The 19350-nt window shown below is 37.8% G+C and overlaps 3 protein-coding genes across 5 annotated transcripts in view; 1 reads left to right on the top strand and 2 right to left on the bottom strand.

Annotated features, from left to right (window-relative positions):
• LOC114533936 (sodium/hydrogen exchanger 10-like) overlaps positions 1-19350 on the bottom strand; it is a 31887-nt gene that overhangs the window by 11485 nt on the left and 1052 nt on the right. For both annotated transcript variants that reach the window (XM_028555569.1, XM_028555571.1), the window contains exon 2: positions 10973-11044. In XM_028555569.1, coding sequence (XP_028411370.1) covers positions 10973-11003 — 31 coding nt within the window. In that variant the 5' untranslated portion in view covers positions 11004-11044. The remainder of the gene's footprint in view (positions 1-10972; positions 11045-19350) is intronic.
• LOC114533935 (adhesion G-protein coupled receptor G6-like) lies at positions 502-13251 on the top strand. Of its 2 annotated transcripts, XM_028555567.1 has the most exons (17): positions 502-830; positions 2034-2375; positions 2501-2527; positions 2707-3165; positions 3498-4154; positions 4235-4261; positions 4398-4871; positions 4991-5290; positions 5534-5860; positions 6052-6090; positions 6253-6732; positions 6926-7213; positions 7285-7629; positions 7797-7844; positions 8078-8548; positions 8791-9096; positions 9264-9488. In XM_028555567.1, the coding sequence occupies exons 1-17, from the start codon at positions 710-712 to the stop codon at positions 9392-9394; spliced, it is 4842 nt and encodes a 1613-aa protein (XP_028411368.1). In that variant the 5' UTR covers positions 502-709; the 3' UTR covers positions 9395-9488. The 2 variants fall into 2 exon arrangements, with proteins under 2 accessions (XP_028411368.1, XP_028411369.1); XM_028555568.1 differs by lacking the exons at positions 502-830; positions 2034-2375; positions 2501-2527; ... (10 more) ...; positions 7797-7844; positions 8078-8548 and adding exons at positions 9769-9921; positions 10065-10159; positions 10308-10920; ... (2 more) ...; positions 11916-11982; positions 12070-13251 and having other exon boundaries at positions 9009-9096; positions 9264-9557.
• LOC114533937 lies at positions 13587-18737 on the bottom strand. Its single transcript, XM_028555572.1, has 9 exons — positions 18609-18737; positions 17567-17832; positions 17066-17385; positions 16266-16988; positions 16000-16195; positions 15524-15636; positions 15148-15451; positions 14756-14997; positions 13587-14452 (listed from the first exon to the last, which is right to left on the bottom strand). The coding sequence occupies exons 2-9, from the start codon at positions 17820-17822 to the stop codon at positions 14198-14200; spliced, it is 2409 nt and encodes an 802-aa protein (XP_028411373.1). The 5' UTR covers positions 17823-17832; positions 18609-18737; the 3' UTR covers positions 13587-14197.

Here is a 19350-nt window from a genome sequence, read left to right as displayed (position 1 = left end):
CCATAACAATCTAATTGTTAGAGTTTGAATGCCTAAGCACTCTGTTAGGATAATATTAATATCACAATAAACACTCGTTGTTCCGCGGTCAGCTGTACCATTTCCTTTCGAAGCAATATCAAGGCTAATTTAAATTTAATCATATTCACAAATTTTTCATATTTAGCATTTTATAAGTTGCATTAAATCCCCACGGGCTAAAATTTGTGAACACGGCATTCAAATTTTAACAATGATTGATTGCAATAGTTTTCGGTTTTTTTGTGACACCCTGTAGTTACCACCTGGTTCTACCCACTGGTAATTTCATTTTAGGCGAGTGGCATTCGCACCACTGTTAAGGTGATAGCTCAGGACGCGCGCACACTGCAAGGAAATGCTCACACGTGCACAAAAATATTTAACATGTTGAATATCGGACGTTGAAAGCGCACACTTGAGGAAACAGCTTCCCAAAAGCCACAAGTGACGATCAGTTGTTTTCTTCAGTGTGCCGCCGGGCTCGACCGCTCTAAGACCAGTCTTTCACACCTTCCCACGCTGAATATTGCCATAATTGAGAATGCAGTGAGGTGAAACGGGTGTGATTTCGTTAATAAGCGACGGTTTCAGTTTAACATTCAGCAAAACAGAACGCTTGAGTTTATCAGTCACGAGACAAGAGATAAATATTAGTTCTGGCAGTCCATGATTCTGTTACGCTTTCAACATGGACTACGGTTACAACAAGTTGATGAAATGTTTTAGACGTATCGTAACTGTTGCAATATTATTTGGTTTTTTTGTGCGGCTCTCACATGGCCAAACAAGGCCGCCACCGTCAGAAAAGGGTAAGTTTTAATCAACTAATGATAAATATTGACCAAATAGGACCATGCTTACAACTCATGACAAACGTCTGACGTAGTAGCTTACTTTTTCATGCTGAAGTGCTTACCGATACATTGTAATATTATAATATATATTTTACGAGGAGCCAATATAGAGGCAACTCATTCAAGCTATAGCCGTAGATGATATGAACTGTATTGTTGTATGAATAAACCAACGCTTTAAAGAAACTGAATATATCTTGTCTTCTTGCGCTTTGCGGTGTGTCTACAGGTCAAGAATCAATTTTGTTTATGGTTCCGAGTGGCAGGATGTACTCGTGATAAAAATACGACTTAAAGGTCAAGACTGCAGAGTTCTGTTCCCCAACCGTTTTTACACGGAAATCCCCAACCGTTTTACTCATAAGTAGAAACATCATTGACCCCAAACGTTTTCAAGGATAGTCCGTCACCACCAGCTTGCCAGAGCTGGTAATCAGTCGACAGGTGTATATATCTCAGAGCAAAACTTCATTAAAGAAGTTTTAGTTCAAGACAACGTCAAAATTAATGTAAAACTAAATGTGTATTTTGAAATTAGTAGATCATGACAGAGAGCATGCATGTTACGATTGGTTCGACGTACGTTTGTCAAAAAGTAATTGGATTTGAAATTAGCCGACCATCTATACTAACGTAAAAAATAGGCCAAAATTATTGCCGATATATACGTAATTGGCCTGTCATGTGTTCATATCTATAACTGCATGGCGCCATGGAATACAACGGAATCTTCCTCCAAATGCCAGAAGATCAAAGATGTTTAGTCTTTAGAAACACAAAGAAGTCTTTAACTTATGCACTTATTATATATTCCACTTCACTCAAAAGACACGTATACAAGCACGCGATATCCAAGGGAGGGTTTATAGGACTGTTTCAAAACACCAAAATATATATCAAAATGTATTATTCCTCAGGATTCCGTGATAGCTCAAAACCATTTTATCAAATTTGCTATTTCGTGACTTTAAACTTGAACTGTCTGAATATACTTTGACGTCAATGGTCTAACTGAGCCATCAGGCATCACTGATGCCACCGCAATATCTGGCGCACTAGAAATATCGAGACATTCAGGGGCAATGCAAAAGGGTAAATCTAAACCAATGTCTTTCGAGAATATATTTCTAACATATTTTCGTTTATTTTTATTTAAAGTGAAAGTGCCGATTTGCAAATCAGCATATGATACAACGTCATTCTCTAAACCTAATATTTTCAACCACACAAGTCAAGACGAAGCGATACTTCATATGCATACATTCCAACCACTTATCACGACATTTTGTCACCACGAACTGATATTTTTCACCTGTTTGGTACACATTCCCTGGTACCATCAAGAATCAGACACGCCAGGGGTACTACGTTCAGTATGCAGATCATTATGTGAGAATATCAGAACAGAATGCCAGTTCGCAATCAACAAACTCAACTTTCATTGGCCAGAACGAATAAGTTGCGAGAAGTTTGGGAACGAAAGAAACTGTGTCTCTAAAGGTGGGCTTCGTGTTCATCACGTGATCAAACGTGCTCGAACTACCAAAATTTGACTTTCACTTTTCACAAATTCGTCACAAAACGTAAAATCTAATAATTGTAATATTATAACTTGTATTTTATAGATCCTAAAAGATCGCCAAGGCCAACAGGTGCATGAATATTTATAACCTTTCTTCTGTTTAATATTTTCTTCACATTCTCAGTTATCGGTGGTGAGACATGGCTTAAGGAATCCCATAACTATGTTTGGACCATTCTTCTGCCTCTGACCATTGGATTTAGCGTTTGCGGAAACGAATAAAACGATATTGTGCTTTTTCAATTTCAGGCAATCAGACATGTTCAGCTGTCCTCTACAATGGTGGTACACCAATATGCTCCGAGATAAAAACAACAGAACCTCCAGTTGGGAAATATTTCGTTTTTGTTAACAATCCATTTTCAAACTATTTTGGACACAAGACGCAAGAACAAGCTCTCTATGAACTGAGCAGACATGCTAAATTGATTCATCTACTTATCTCACAACAACCTGACATTAACAAGACAAATGAAGTAACTCAGTGTTTAAACGACATCACGTTCCTTCTTTGCAACCTTTATTTACCGAAATGCGGGTCTAAAACTCCCAGAGATTATCCCATCAACTCTTCTCAATGTAGAAACGTACTTGGAAAGAACTGTAACTCCGCAATTCAACAACTTTTGAATCGAGGATATAACGTCACTTGGCCACCAGTCCAGGTTGACTGTGAGCGTTTCAACACAATCAGCACTGGTGCAGCACGTAAGTATCAAATACCATCATGTTAATAAACGTACCATATTGTGTACCATCATGTAGCATAGCGTACCATACTTGTATACCATTATTTACCATAGCATATGTATCATACTTGTATACCATCATGTACCATGTCGGACCATACTTGTACCATATTTGTGTACCATCATGTAGAATAGCGTACCATACTTGTATACCAAAAAACATCATGTACCAAAACGTACCATATTTGTGTACCATATCGTACCATACTTGTATATCATGATGTACCTTAGCGCACCATACTTGCGTACCACCATGATAATACCTATTATATCACAATCGTATTTTTGTAGCTCGCTTTGAAAAAGTCCGAACGTTTGGTGGTCTATCACCTCCACCTCCAGGCGTTGAAAGCAAAGGTATTTCAGACAACTTTTTGGAAATCAAATGGAATAGTTTCCCAGAAGAGTACAAATTTGGAACAACAGTAGAGACTTGTATTTTGTACAAGAAATCAGGTTCAAATGTTGAATACATGCACCGACACACCAACAAGAACTCGCATGTACTGCGTGGTCTTAACGCCAGCACAAAGTATGAAATTTTTGTTGCTACTGTAAACAGCGAAGCGTTGTTGCCGGGTGTTTTGGAAAAAATCGAGTTGCAGACGGTTGAAGGAGTTGAAGAAATTAAACTGGGATATTGCTCGAGTCTATATAACTTCACGAAGCTACCAAATATATTTGGACATCAGACGCAAGACCAAGCTATACGATCTATTCACAAAATAGGCCCACTTTTAAATACAGCTTGTTCATCAGATCTCAAAGCTTTAATATGTTCAGCCTATCTTCCTAACTACCTTCCAAGTGAACAAGCAATTCAACCTCCATGTAAATCACTATGTGAACGTGTAACTGATAAATGTAAACACGCAATAAGTCAGCTGAGGTTTAAATGGCCTGATGAACTGAAATGTGGCAATCTGAAAGAACAAGCGCCGTGCTATCGTAAGTAATTCTTTTCGAGGGCAGGAATTATCTTCTTGCATTCGCTTGATTTGACTTTTTTGAATATTTCGTTTATCTAGAACCAAAACCTTTACCAGGTCCACCCGGTGAGTGAGCTAAGTTTTAACATATATCAAATCACTTAGAGAACTTGGAAAAAACGAAATATTGTTTAATAGATATATGATAGAATACCCTCAAATATATATTACAAAAGAGTAAACTCTAACTCTCTGTTTTCAGACGATAAAGGGTGCAAAAGTGTGGACGAGCCGTCGATATGTTCTATTATAAATAAGCCCAACACTACCACGTCATACTTCACCACAGTATCTGAACCGTTCAGAAATTATTTCAATCATACATCACAGGAACAAGCAGCTTACGAGCTCAGTAAACACGCCAAACTACTTAGCTTGTTGTCAACATTGATTGCAGTTGATCATAGGAATAGTCTAACGCATACTCAATGTGTCCAGAGACTCGCGTATTTCCTGTGTAGATTGTATTTTCCTAAGTGCAATGGTGGTTCTGAAATAAGTCAAAATGATTGCAAGAGTATTGTTGAGACAGATCGACAGAAAGCAGGTCAACTTTACCGACTGGTGTGTCTTGATTCTGTGGAAAGGTTACAATTCCAGTATCGATACAATATTAACTGGCCTCCTGTCCGAATAAATTGCGATTCAATCGACTCATCAGTAGTTACGCCAAAAGGTGAGTTAATATATTCTTACAGTTTTCTTTCTTTCCTAATTTACTTTGGCAGAAAACGACGTTCAATGTTTCAACGGAAATATATGGCTAACTACCTCAATTGTATATTTTTTCTGAAGTTGGGTACAAAGATATCAGGTTTCAAGAGATTTTGCCTCCACCAGCAGACATAGTTTATCAAACAATTGGACAAACTGTACAGTTAAGAAAACAAAGAATACGGAATATTGAACTAACAGATCCTTCAAATGCAGTGAAGATTCTCTACAAACAGAAGGACACAGAAATGGCATATCTCCACAACAATCACACCTCACTACCAGCAACTTTAAATATCGACACCAGCAAAGATTATGAATTTCTTGTGGCTAATATGGAACCAAAAAACGGAATGCCAGGATATTTTGACAGAATTATGTGTGAGTTATTTACATTATTTTTATATGCAAAAAAAACATGGCTGGCCACACAGAAGACCTGCTTTGCGGGTGATGTCACGTCAGTGCATGGATACAATTGAAAAACCAATGACAAAGGAATATTGCAAAAAAGTGAAGAATGTTGTCTTAACATTATGTATTATTTCAGTGATTTCTTAAGCCCTTAAATTTAGATAATCATTAAAAGAGAAAATGTTATAAAATTTCAATTCTTTGTCACAGATACTGCTGGTGCATCAGTCAATAATCTTCCTTCCATCTGCCCTACCCATGAACTGATAGTTCTACCGAACAAATTTGGAGACAACTTATCCAACGCTAGATCAAGAATGATACCTTTGTTCCCCTTGGTTCGCACGCTTTGCAACAGTTGTCTGCAAACGTTTCTTTGTTCTGCTGTATTTCCACGATACTATTTTGGCCGACAGGATCCTTGCAGGTCGACGTGTAAGAAGATCTTCGAGGACTGCTCTTATGCAATTGCACGCACGAAATTCTTGTGGCCTGACGAATTCAAGTGCGACAAGTTTCCAAATGAAAACTGCTTTGGTAAGAAACAAATTCTAGATTTAAGCAAGTTAAGTTATTTTCATGCTAGATATTCTGTCTCTGTATGTCCAGCTTGATAAACACTGTGCGAGAAATAGTAAGGGTATAGTATATAGTATGGGTAGAATATGAAATGACTTAATAATCAATGTATTCACGCCAATTAAGATCATATCGCTCTCTTTATTAAGATGTTACGACGACATCAAGATCAATTCTTAACGAAGATGGTAAGTATTTGATTCATTGAACAACTTTGGGAGTTACTGGAGGCCAAACGTAAAAACTATCTTCAGCCTTTAACCTGTCTCATCTTGTTAAAATCTTGTTTTAAAAAGCTTAGTCGACGAATAATATTGTGAATTATAAACCTGTCTCGTTCCTTTATTAAGATGATGGCCTACCACCACCACCACTTAATCAACGCGGTGCGAGATCTGTCAGAGAATGCAAGCCAACAACAGTAGAAATATGCTCGAGAATTCGTGGCGACGGACCAGTCAGTCCCTTCCAATCAACATTCGTCGGAGGACAAATAAATTACTTCAAGCACTCCTCAACGGCTCAAGCCACATTTGAACTGAGTCGACATTTACGTTTACTCAGCGTATTGCAAGAGTTCGCTCGAAGACGGCACAGGGCAGCAACAGAATGTCTACGATATCTCCCTTTATTTCTCTGTCACGTCTATGTACCTTCATGCCCAGCGAAAACACAACCACAAAGTCTGTGCACTGCTGTACTTGGTAACGGCTCCGTATGCTTTGAAGCGGTGAAAGCGTTTAACCAAATGGATTATGATTTGAAATGGCCACCAGTGGATGTAAATTGCAATGATGAGAAATGGTTTACTCCGAATGGCACACTTCCTAGTTAGTATTTTAGTAATTTGTTCCTTTTTCCACATCACGTTTTCTCGCATTATCGAAAAGGAAAAACGTGACGTGTCTGTTCTCAAATCACAGTAGCTAGGCGTGTCAATTTTCAGATCTATCTACCAAGTCTATCTATAAATATTTGATTTCGAAAAGTCGTGAACAACATATAGCTCTTCTATATTTTTAGGTGCAAACTTTTTTCCTATACTACCACGACCACCTCCATCAAACGTAGAAATTTCTCGGAAAACAGCGGACGAAATTTCTGTGAGTTTCAGATCGTTGGACTCCTCCTTGGTTGGACTGTTGTACAGACAGAATAATTCAGAGACAAGTTACAAAAGTTTGGAAGGTGGCAGAGATCTTTTAAACATTCCGAAGTTATCTGCAGCAATAGAATACGAAATCAAAGTTGCAACGATGGACCGAAATGGATTTCCAGGAATTTTTCGTACAATAACAAGTAGAACATTCGGTACGTTGATGGGAAAAAATTGAGTTCGTGGAATGATTTGGAATAAAAATTTATTTTATTCACTTTTTTAGAATCCAGCGTGATTGAGATTCCAAGGTCAATGGATATTTGTTATAATTACTACAGGAATACTGCTCTACCGAACATGTATGGTGATAAGACCATTGAAAGTGCAAAACTAAAATTCTATCCATTTTACCCACTGGTCGACACATTTTGTTCCAGTGAGCTAGAGACATTTCTGTGTTCGATATTTTTACCTCGTTATGACCCGGAGTCGCTTGTCAGTCAAAAGCCGTGTCGCGAAGCCTGTGACCGAGTGTACAAGAGTTGTAAATTCGCTATTGCTCGCTCCAGGTTCCACTGGCCACACGAATTGGAATGTAGCAAATTTTCGAACGATGCAACGTGTTACAGTAAGGATAGCTAATTATATTATGGGATAGATACAGAATTTATTGTTAGTATAGGGTTACTTTCAGAGTATCTTTAGGTTTGTTGAACCAAAATACCTCCAGTAGGGAGGGATGTTTTCATCTCTTCTCATAATAAATGATATGTACGTTCTCGATCTCCATTGTAGATCTAACCAAAGATGAAACACAAGGAAAAAAGGAGCTTGCAGATGAAGGTATGCGCACAGGAAGAAAGGTGTCGTTCTTTTGTAATACACGGAGCAAGGATCCTGGTAAAGCCAAAAAAGCTCAACAGAAAACAACTCAATACGTACAGGAAAATGTTCATGTGAAATCAGCTATCTACCCTAGCACAATTACTTGCTCTTTCAATAAAATGAACGAGTTATTTTATAAGAATTACAAGATGAAAAACTCGTATCAAATTCACTTTCATGTACAATTGCAGGGGAAAGGTTTCTACCACCACAAAGACGACGTCGAGCAATCTCATCAGGATGCAAGGAAACTCCTTCAACACCAATTTGCAGTTCAATAAGAAGACCTGCGGCAAAAGGTGGCCAACTCTCGGGAGATGAATATTTCAAAACAACAGTCGAAAATGGCAACTATTTCAACCACCGCTCTACAGATGAAGCAGTTTACGAGATGAGCAGATATTCAAACTTGCTAAGTTCGTTGGCAGGGAGCCGGCTTTGTTTCAATCAACTTACATTTCTTTTGTGTCATTTACATTTGCCTGCCTGTCCACAATCCCCAATAAGTCAAAGAAACTGTCTTGAATTTATGAGCAATAAATCTTCCTGTTTCATTCCAATAAAAAATTTAAACGACAAAGGAGCAAATTTCAACTGGCCTCCTCTCAAAGTGAACTGCCAAGACAGAAAATGGTTCAGCAATTCAACCTTATTTGATAATTGTAAGTAAATTTTGGCATTTTTGTCTAAAACGAGAACGCTAAATGCAGTTTAAAAAGACCGCAACAAAACGAAATCTCTCTAAAGGGACACCCTTGAGATGTTTAGATGAAGACATCCAAAAAAATGGATATCTTTACGATAGATTTTCTGCATTTTTTTGCAACAAAAATAACCCAATAATCCTTTCCAGCGCAGAAATTACCGAGATGAAAATTTCTCGTTTGCAAATTCTATTTTTCAGTTCAGCATCTCGGCACAAATCCATTTGGTCCTTCTGCTCCAGTCAATATTCAAATCAATTCAAGGTCTTCTACCAAACTCGGCATTTCTTTTCAACGAAATGGCGTTTTCAACGCGACCGCGCTATACCGACGTAATGGTTCCTCGACAGCCTATCAATTCATAACACAACACGGAACCGAGAATCCAGCCAAGCTCTCGCTCGACCAGCTCACACCAGCTACGGATTATGAAATAAAAATAGCATCATTAAGACAAACATCTGATTTGCCAGGACCGTTTGTTGATATTCAATCCAACACACTTGGTAAGAAGAGAAATATATTTATTCCTCGTTAAAGGGCTGCCCAGCTAGCTTGCTAGTATTGCATGCAGTGCTAGGATGATTAATATCACACCAAATTAGTCTGGATCTTAAGAGCGGACTCAGCAATCTCATTCTCAAAACCCCATATTTTTCCTTTTCCTTTCAAGGCCAATGTCAAAATGACACAACAGGTGACGATGTTGCTCAAGGAACATTTTTCTTTGGGGACGATACAAGATGCAAACACATCGCAAGTTCGACAATGTCGACACGGAGAACTTCCAAAACAAGACTCTAATGGTAATAACACATTTGGTGTTAATAAAGCCCAGCGATTTTGTAAATGTGACAAGATGAACGTTTGTAAGAATCCATTCTGGCTGGATCCTGATACGACTAGGTGTCAATACAAGAACGTGAGCGATTCTCAACTCACTTTGACTTTGTCGGGGATTTTTAAGGTAAGTAATATGAAGAGAACATGGACTCCAGAAAGACGCAATCCCGATGTTTAAACAGAAACATTCTTCAAAGAAGAGAGAGAATCGCCGGAAATTTGATTTATTGGAGACCCCCATTACAATTACTACGATCCAGACAGCGAACTACATTAGTCCAAGTGTTAGGAGAAGGTCAGGTTGTTTTATAAAATATTTCATCTTATTTATATAGAAGCTAAATATGGACGACATATCAAGACAAAATGCCAGCGAACAGCTTCTTAATATTACCCTGTTTCATGCTCCAGAATTTACAAACGATGATGTTGTTTTCACAACGTTAATCTTAGAAGATATCGTTAAAGCCACAAAGCAGTTGAATAAGGTGAGATGCACGGAGTCAAAAGCTCTGCATGGGCAGCAATTATTCCGATTGTAGGATCTACACAGAACTTGTAGCGCCAATCCACTTTGAGCAAAAACTGCTGTGTAAACTGTTGTATCATTCAGACCAATTATCTTTTTTAGACTGGCCCAAATATAGTCAAGATAATTGATAATATTTTGAATACAGCTGAAAATGTACTCCTTGAGAGTCAAGTGGGCAACAATGCGTCAGCAAGGTTAGTGCAAATGCATGTTTGGCGCGCTTATGTAGATGTAGGTTTACAACTTAGAGTTTATTATTAACAAAGACAACCTTTATTGATTTGAATTGCCTGTCTTTGCGTAGCCACAATGAGCTTCATTCTGCTTTCAATTTCTTCACAGAATCGTAAGGGTGCTCGAGGAATACCTAGAAAGCATTCCTCTACAAAGTGGTGAAGAAATTAGCCAGAACGAGGAAAATATTGCCGTTCACACACAGCTATATGACCCGAAACTGTTTGAAGGCGCTGGAGCTGCAAGTATCTTAGAACAGGCGACAAATAACTTTGAAATATACGACAGTGAATATGCTATATTGCCTAACATTTCGCAAGTCTCGTTGACAATGCCAAGAACGTTGTTTAAAAACTTAGATATAGACAAAAAGACCCAAGATCAACGTATTTCCTTCGTCATATATCGCAAGACTTCGTTCTTTTCTACTGTCAAAAAAAATCTACCTGACCCAGAAGCAAAAACCATACGAAAAAAGAATAGTTTTGTAATATCAGGATCAGTGAAAGGTCAACAGCTATCAAACTTATCAGATCCTATTATAACGACGTATCAGCCTCTGCAGTCGGGGATTGATGAAACGACTGCTTGCGTATTTTGGAACTTTACCAGTATAAGTGGTAAAGGAGACTGGTCAACAGCGGGGTGCAGCTATCAGGGAACTTTGAATGGCGTAGTCACGTGTCACTGCACGCATCTTACCAACTTTGCAATTTTGATGGTAAAATTACGCAGCAATTACTGAGTACATAACACAGTATAGATCATCCTACCTTTCTCATGTTTTATGATCCATCCAAACATACATTGCTCCAATGTTATATTTACACTTGACGAAGCACTGCCTAGCAACAAAAGTTGAATGTTAAAATGCTTTCTTGTTGCAGGACGTGAACATCGACGACAGAGATGAAACTCATGACAAGGCTCTGAGTATCATCAGTTATATCGGTTGTGCTATTTCATTGGTTGGTCTTATTCTAACCATTATCACTATACTTATATTTAAGTAAGTATATCAATATATTAATAAACTTTTCTTCCTATAGAGGTCCAGTAAAGATCATCTCTTATTGATCCAGTGTTACTACAGGAGGAAACCTAAACTAAACTAAACGGACCCAGTGCTATCTCGATGAGAAATCTTAACGAGATGAACTATATATTGAACCGAATAGCTTTACCAGTTCCAGTAAAAATTTACCACCGATCCTAGCAATGACAACGGATTATTTTTTACTAAACCCATTAATCAGACGGAATGAGTTATTTTGATTTCATCTTCATTTCTATGATTTGAAATTTTAGAGACCTTCGAAGCAAGGCTCCGACACAGATTCTTCTCAATTTCTGCGTTGCTTTATCCCTCACATTAATTGTGTTCTTGGCGGCTGCTGAACGCTCGAAAACATCATCACTCACTGGATGTCGTGTAGCTGCAATCACTTTACATTATTTTGTCTTAGCGATGTTTTTCTGGACGTCAATTCAAGCTTATAATATGTACCTAGCCTTTGTGAAAGTCATGCCCAGCTACCACGCTAAATATATATTGAAATGCTGTGTTGTTGGATGGGGTAAGAACGATTCCAAATTATCAATATCAATAACTTTGTCAATAACATTTATATTTCATTTTTCATGCTTGCTACGGATGTGTTGTTTACGCGACTAAGATGAAATATAAATCACAACGAATGTTTTCATTATCTGCAGGTATTCCCGCCATTATTGTGATAATAACAGCCGCAGTAGAAATTGAAGAATATGGAGACGAATACTTGTAAGATTGGAATTTGTTTGTTTTGATTGTAAATGTTTTTACGTATCGATGAGCGATTCATGTTTTCTCGTGTCATTTTCACTACAGTTGTCGCCTGAAAGGACTGGCATTTCAGGTCGCTTTCCTAGCTCCAGTGGTTCTTATCCTCATCGTCAACTCTATCACGTTTGTTCTCATCTTCCGTTCACTTCTTTCATCTGGCAGTAAAGTAGCAGCAGATAAAAGGGCAACAGGATGGCAACATGCAAGAAGAGGTTCCGCCATCTTGGTTGTGTTAGGATTAACATGGCTGTTTGGCGTACTCGCCGTACGAGATGCGAAACTAGTTTTCCAATACCTCTTTTGCATTTTCAACTCAATTCAAGGACTTCTAGTATTTATTTTCTACTGCGTTCTCTCGCGTGAAACTAGAGTTAAATACAACAAACTTTTCTGTGGAGGTGAAGAATCAGACACAAGTCATGGCAAGGCTCGTTATCACGGTACATCATCGGAAGGAAGATTTCATGAAATCAATAAGAATACAAAACGCGATGTATACACAACAAGTACAGGAGGATCCTCCGTAACCTCAACAAATAAAGCTAATATGGAATTAACGAAGTTTTAAACAAAATGATAACAGTTTAGTCAGGCTGGGACGGAAGAATCTGTAATTATACAATTATTATACAATTGTCTCAAACAATTTGTGCAATATTAAATTTGTTTGTGTGCGCAGTGAAGGTCATCTGATGCAAAACAATGATTTCAAAATACTTGGAATGAAGAAAAAGGACAAAACTAGGATTGCAAGAAAGATATCTACGATGAATATTTATTGGAATCTACGGTGTTCAAATTAAAATTTTACTGCTTAGTAATAGTTTGAACTGTATACGCAATTAATACTTCCATAACTTCTATATTTCGTGCTGCAAATAGCTATATAACAAATTTAGTTTCTACAATGATGCCAATATTGTAAGGCAATTTGATAAATAAAATATGGAATTCTGACGTCTAACAAAACCATGCACCATGAAGTCCTGCACGTGGACAGGATTGTGTATCGATGTTGTTATCATTGTCTTCGTAGCGATACTCCAATACTCTGTATTCGTCAGGATCTTTATCGTGTGTTTCATCTGGGAACGGCCAGTCGACCTGATTCGCGGTTCTTCTCTTTTCATGCAATTTGAATGTAGATCGCGAGTGAACGGAGGTGAAAATGAAACATGCCAATAGCAGACTTGACAGAAATAAAATTCCTCTCATTTTTTGCTCCCTTTTCTGCAAATATGAAGTAAAGAAGACATGGAATTCTTAAGAACATCCCACCAGCTATTGTAAGAATAAAATTTCAACCTCAATGGAATTCTCAGATACTAACAACCATGTTCTTACCTTAATCTTCAAAGTGCGTTACTCCACTGCAGTTCCTGATGAAATCAGCCTTGTGTCTCAAAATGTCTCAAAACCCTCGCACCTTTTTATATCTTGCGAAAAAACACCTGTGCTAGACTAATCACATCTCGTATCTGAAATATCTAGTATCCTAACAATACACCCTAAATATCCTTCAAAAGAATTAATCAATTACCAGGTGTATGCAATTATCCACACATTATAATTTATTGCGATAAATATAAGACGATATTAACCCATCGTAAATTTTATCCTCCACAGGAATTCTTCCTCAATTTTTAGTTTAAACTTTTCCTAGATATAGACTTTCCCGCGGCAGGAAAAGTACAGAAAACCCGAGTATGTACGTTCTTATTATGATCGTATTTTATACCATCTGAACTACATGTGATGTTATAAGGTTATTCACTTATTTTACAATTTAATATTCATGTATTAAAACGTTTGTGGCAAGTCATTTATTATTTAATACTAATAGTCTTGCTTAGCGTAATTGCTTGAGATATGATTTCTTCAATAAGATATCCTACAGTTAGCAGAATATTGCTTGATACACGTACGTTACATCTATACCTATATGATGGTGTGTTGACTAGTCCTGGACTAAAAAGATTGTCATTTAAAAATGTTGAAGAATGGAGATAACTTTAAATCATTCATGAGGTATAAATATTGATTGCGCAAAATGCGATCTCTGCTTAGCAGAAAAGGCTTTATTAATTATATCTTTGCTAAAGGATTTCTCAACTCCCTGGATGCTGTGCAGTTAATTGTTCGTGTAGGTTCATGGCTTCATGCCTGTGCAGTCTCATAATTGTGCTGCCTGTTTCTCTATTGCCATCATGGCGTCCATTGCGTTAGGAGCAATCCTTAAATCTTTCAATCTCATACCAGTAAACTGATAACTATATTGTTGATATGTGATCCACTTGCCCTCATTCTCTCCCTTCGTGTGCACGCCATCATAAAATGTCTCTCCTGCTTTTGTGTATATTTTAGACACCTGGCCTTGATGGTAGCGCACGCCACCAGTATTGTTTCCTTCAGAACCAGAGTATGAACCCTGTAACGGAGACGAAAAGTTGGAAATACGAGAAAAAAAAGAGCAAAGGTCGTCTACTCATTGTGAAAAAGCTGCTCGGAAGCAACCTGCAAGTGTATGCCTACACAAAAGCATTTGATGAAAACACCTGCAACTAATTAGTTTTTCGACAAGTGAAAAAGAAAGTTGATGATCTGCTACTAATAGTATATCATTCATTTACGACAAAAGCACAGGGTTCGACCGTTCCGGGCTGAAGAGGGATAATCCCCATACCTTTTAAAACAACAAGCTTCATATGTTTAGCTTATTATTACACTATACCTGAGGAAAGAATACAATAGTTCCAACTGCTATTTCATCTGAACGAGGCACGGAATTCAAAGCAACATTTTTATAAGATTCCTGTCTACCGCTAGGATCGCCATCATCCCAATCAACGGTGTACTCAAACGTTTTCTTATCAAACGCCACGATTGTCGCTGGGAAATACGCCCATTTGAAGTGATGACAGATCACTTTATCGCCAATTTTAGGAGCACGATAAGTGCGCTCTTTTGTTGGGGCTGAATAAATCAGAATTTGTTTGTTAACTTATAAAATGAAACGCTTCATTTTGATTGGAAACATGAAGTGATTTCCAGTGATTGGAAACATGAGGTAAGGAGACAAAGTGCGGTCAATGTTTGTTAAAAAAATATAACTTTTCAACTTACACTGGTAGTTAGTGTCCTGCACAACGGAACAGTGCTGCATAATCTCATCCAGTTTCCTCTCGTAGTCATTAGCCTGTATCTCGCGCATGTCAATGGTATCCACGTCACAACCACTGACCAGCATGCCAATGATTGTGTTGTTCCACTTATCCCCAGTTCCTACAATGATTGGCACGACTTTCTTCTTCAGTGATTTCAAGGCAAACTGGAATTCCATGCGACAATTGTCACTCTGCGAATATTCATCGCTCACAAAAACCAGGATGAGTTTTGAGCTCGATAACCCTTTGGCAATTTGCTCGAACTAAAAAGGAAAAAGAAAGCATTTTGATGGAAACACATCGATTATTGATACGTTATTTAACCGAAAGCTTACCATTCCAATCGACTCGGTTGCTGCACTGGTTAACTGACGAATATCAATCCATCCAGTAATATTTCTCTCTGTGAGATCAGTGTATATGCGTCTGGGGTCATTGTATTGGTTTCCTACGCGAGTAAAGTTAAAGAATTTGTTTCACAATTTATGGAATAAGAGAGATGAAAAATACAAAGCCAATTAATACACTAGACAGCAGTTGTCAGTCAGTGCAGGCAATACCAACTGACGACAATTAGGCTATGTGCACACAAGCGTCGTTTTCGAGCGTTTTAAAATCGTTTTTGTCTATTTTATTGTTTTTGACGTCCTGTCCACACGATTCAAGGTAAATATATGCTTTATATTATAAGTTTGCTTCAACTTCTATTGCAAATTGACGGTGTTTGAAACCGTTTTGGCATGAAAACGAATGTGAAAACGCTCGAAAATATCACCCTGTGCACATAGCCTTAATCATAACAGTTTCTTACCAACACACTGCTTGATTTCCTTAGCGTTAAAAGCAGTCATTGAGTTTGTCCAACAATAACTTATGAACACCTCAGGAGCTTTCGTTTCTTCGCTGGATTTCGTTGGTGATTCTTGAAGCGGTTTATTGGGCATATCAACATGCTTAGACAATGCCTCAACCAGTTGCTCAATCTTGGCAGCTGCTACACTTGAGTTCTAAATAAAAACCAACTCGATTAAAATCAGGTTATTGTAGGAATCTCACCGTCTCATAACAAGCGCTCACCGTGAAATCAATGTATAATTCCCCGGCTATCAGCAAACCAACGACTGTCATTTGCCATTCCCATTCTCCTCCTCCGACCACTATCGGTAAGATCGGCTTCTTTATTGTTTTCTTGGTAAATTGCAGTTCCATCCTGGTATTATCGCTGTTTGCATACTCATTACTGATACAAGATATTATAACTTTACATCTTTTCATGATAGTAACGACATTGCTAAGTTCAACTGGTTCTTTTGACTCATCCAGCCATACTCGTAGACCACACTTCACTAGCTGCTGTTTAATCCAACGAGGATCGCTGGCTCTGCTATTTAGAGATTTTTGCTCCTCAACACTCTTATCCAGTCTCCCTGCTCCGACCTCACCGTTTTCAAGAGCCAAGTTACTATTGAGCTTAGAATACGATATAAACACATCGTACTCGGATCCATCGTTATCCTGTGTTACTCCCATTTGATCCCCTTCGCTGCCCTCGTCCCCGGACATCCCCTGGGCATTTAATATATCGAGGATATTAGGGGACACGCGGAGATCTTTCCTCATAAGACCCTTAAATTCATAACTGTATCCCTTGTAGGTCACCCATTTACCATCATTTTCTCCTTTCGTGTGCACGCCATCGTATTTTTTCATTCCGAGAGGACCTTTATACACCCGGGTAATGCGACCCTGGTGATATCTGATCCCCCCGGTATTATTACCCTCGGTACCAGCATAATGACCCTACATGATACGATAAAAACATAAATATTAAAACGAAATGACATACCCTACAATTCAAATTCAAATAAATTTCTTACCTGAGGAAATAAAACCAAGGTTCCCATGCCAATGTCATCTGCATTCGGCGTTTTATTCTGAGCAACATTAAAATATTTCTGCACTCTTCCTGTTGGATCGCCATCATCCCAGTTGACGGTGTACATCAAAGTTTTGACATCAAATGACGCAATAGTTGCAGTATAGTACGACCAGGATTGGTGAAGAGATAAAACCTTGTCTCCGACTTTCAAATGCCTGGTCTGTTCCACACTTACACCGGAATCTGTGTCAGAAATGTGGTCTTCAATCTTCGGTTTAACCTCAGAAATGTGGTCTTCAATCTTCGGTTTAACCTCAGCTAAAGATGGATAAAGAACACGTCTCAGTATATCCGAGCTGAATAATGTAGATTTAACATAACTAAATATTGTCGTTCATGATAAAAAAGATTGCCTGTAATAAGTTCATTAAGTTGCTTGCCCAGACTAGAAAGCTTTTATGTGAAGCTTTTATAACTGAAAGTTAGTTTCATGACTTACTTTGAGATACGACTGCGTTGTTATCTTGGGAAACAGAAGAAGAACTTAAAGCTTTCTTTAGCTTTATATTTTCTTCCTTGACTTTTTCAAACTCTTGTGTCTGTTTGCTAACCTCGTCCTTGAGTTGTTCGTGTTCACGTTGAAGTTTACCATAAGCTTCCTCGTGTTTAGTGATTTGCCCTCGTAAGTAAGTCACATCACGTTCAAGACTGGCATTCTCCAAGGTTCGCCGACCTTTCGACACTGAATGGCCCATGACAGCTGGGCTAATATTAAGGAATAAATGTACTTATGCTCTCAAGAAATATACTTTGGGTTCTATAAAGAGCTATGTACTGCACAAAAAGAATGGTCTTTTCTTTCATTTCAATGTAAATATTGAACTATGTATAGTATATTGTCTTCTGTCTGTCTATGCTCTGAAGTGATGTATTTTGAAGAATTATTACTTTGAAGAATCATTTTGAATTGGCTCGATATATAATGAATGTAACTTTTGAATGTCATCTGAAGCAGCGAGTATTTTGTTATAAAAATATTGAAAAAAGCAAGAATGGCTTAAATCTCGGCTTAAATGATGCTTATAGGCTTTAAAAATTAGTTGAAGTGGTGCAAATGTTGCCCTTTAAATATATATACTTTATGGTACACGCTTACACTTAAATATTTCGAAAGAGATTTCAGAGTTTGCGAAGATGTGGGCTTTAAAATATCAAGCATTCCCTCCATGTAAGATGCAGGTGACAAACTTAGATATGCATAATGTTTATATAGTATTGTTTAAATCCCAAAATGATATCATAAAATATCTCGGGGATATTGTTTGAAGTATTTGATGCATGGACGTTTCTTGATATAAGTCATTACGGCCAAAAACAGTTTTTATGAGTAATACAAGCTGTTCAGTGAGATTACATTTTTTGAAGTCGAGAGATAGTGCGTTAGTCTCAAGAGATATATACATATCGGCTTCGTTACAGTTACCAAGTGAATAGGAAATTCAACCTGTGTGATATATACACAGCTATACTATATACATTACCTTGGATGAATGAGTTATTTTCCTTAGAACATTATTTTATCTTTAAAGTTTACACACTTAATCTCTGCGATGAGAAATCGCCTTTCTCAAGAGGTCAAGCTGGGGTTGTTATATGCATGTTTATTTACAACTTACACATCACTACAGGTTACTAGGTGATTATGGATTGTTGCATATAAAAAGCCTACAAGTGCTTATTGTAGCGAATATATTAACATAATAAATGGCAATATATCGTTTGTAACTAAGAGGAGTTTGCTTTTAACTTCTAGTCTAACTATTCCTCCCTCAAGTTGTATAAGACAGCAAAGTAAACAACTTATATTATTAACAAGTTTCTCGCCAAACTAGTGTGTCAAATGTTTGTCTCTTTAAGTCCTTGTATGATTCAAATGAGAAAATACGAAACATAATTCTGAATGCACGGTCAAGAACTGAATTCAGGTGATAGCGATTTATTCCCACGCACTTCGTGATGGGGGTCTGGTAAAAATAACTGAAGATATGGATAACTTTATCAAACGGAGAATATTGACGAAATCATTTCACATCGAGGGACTTTTCGCCTTGTTTTTCTTATAGCACTTGGTAATGAAAAAGTTCATAAATACTGCTACGGCATTGGAAACTGAAAAATCGTATTTCACTTGCAAAATTTCGAAAAATTGGTTGCATTCATCAGCTGTATAAATGGACTGATATTTGCATGTGGTGTGCGTTGAACGCATCCCTCTTATGACGC

The sequence above is a fragment of the Dendronephthya gigantea genome, unplaced genomic scaffold (genome assembly GCF_004324835.1).
Source record: "Dendronephthya gigantea isolate DGI-Jeju-01 unplaced genomic scaffold, DenGig_1.0 000095F, whole genome shotgun sequence".
Classification (NCBI taxonomy): domain Eukaryota; kingdom Metazoa; phylum Cnidaria; class Anthozoa; order Malacalcyonacea; family Nephtheidae; genus Dendronephthya; species Dendronephthya gigantea.
Note: the sequence above shows the minus strand (reverse complement) of the source record. Positions and strands in the feature narration are given on the sequence as shown.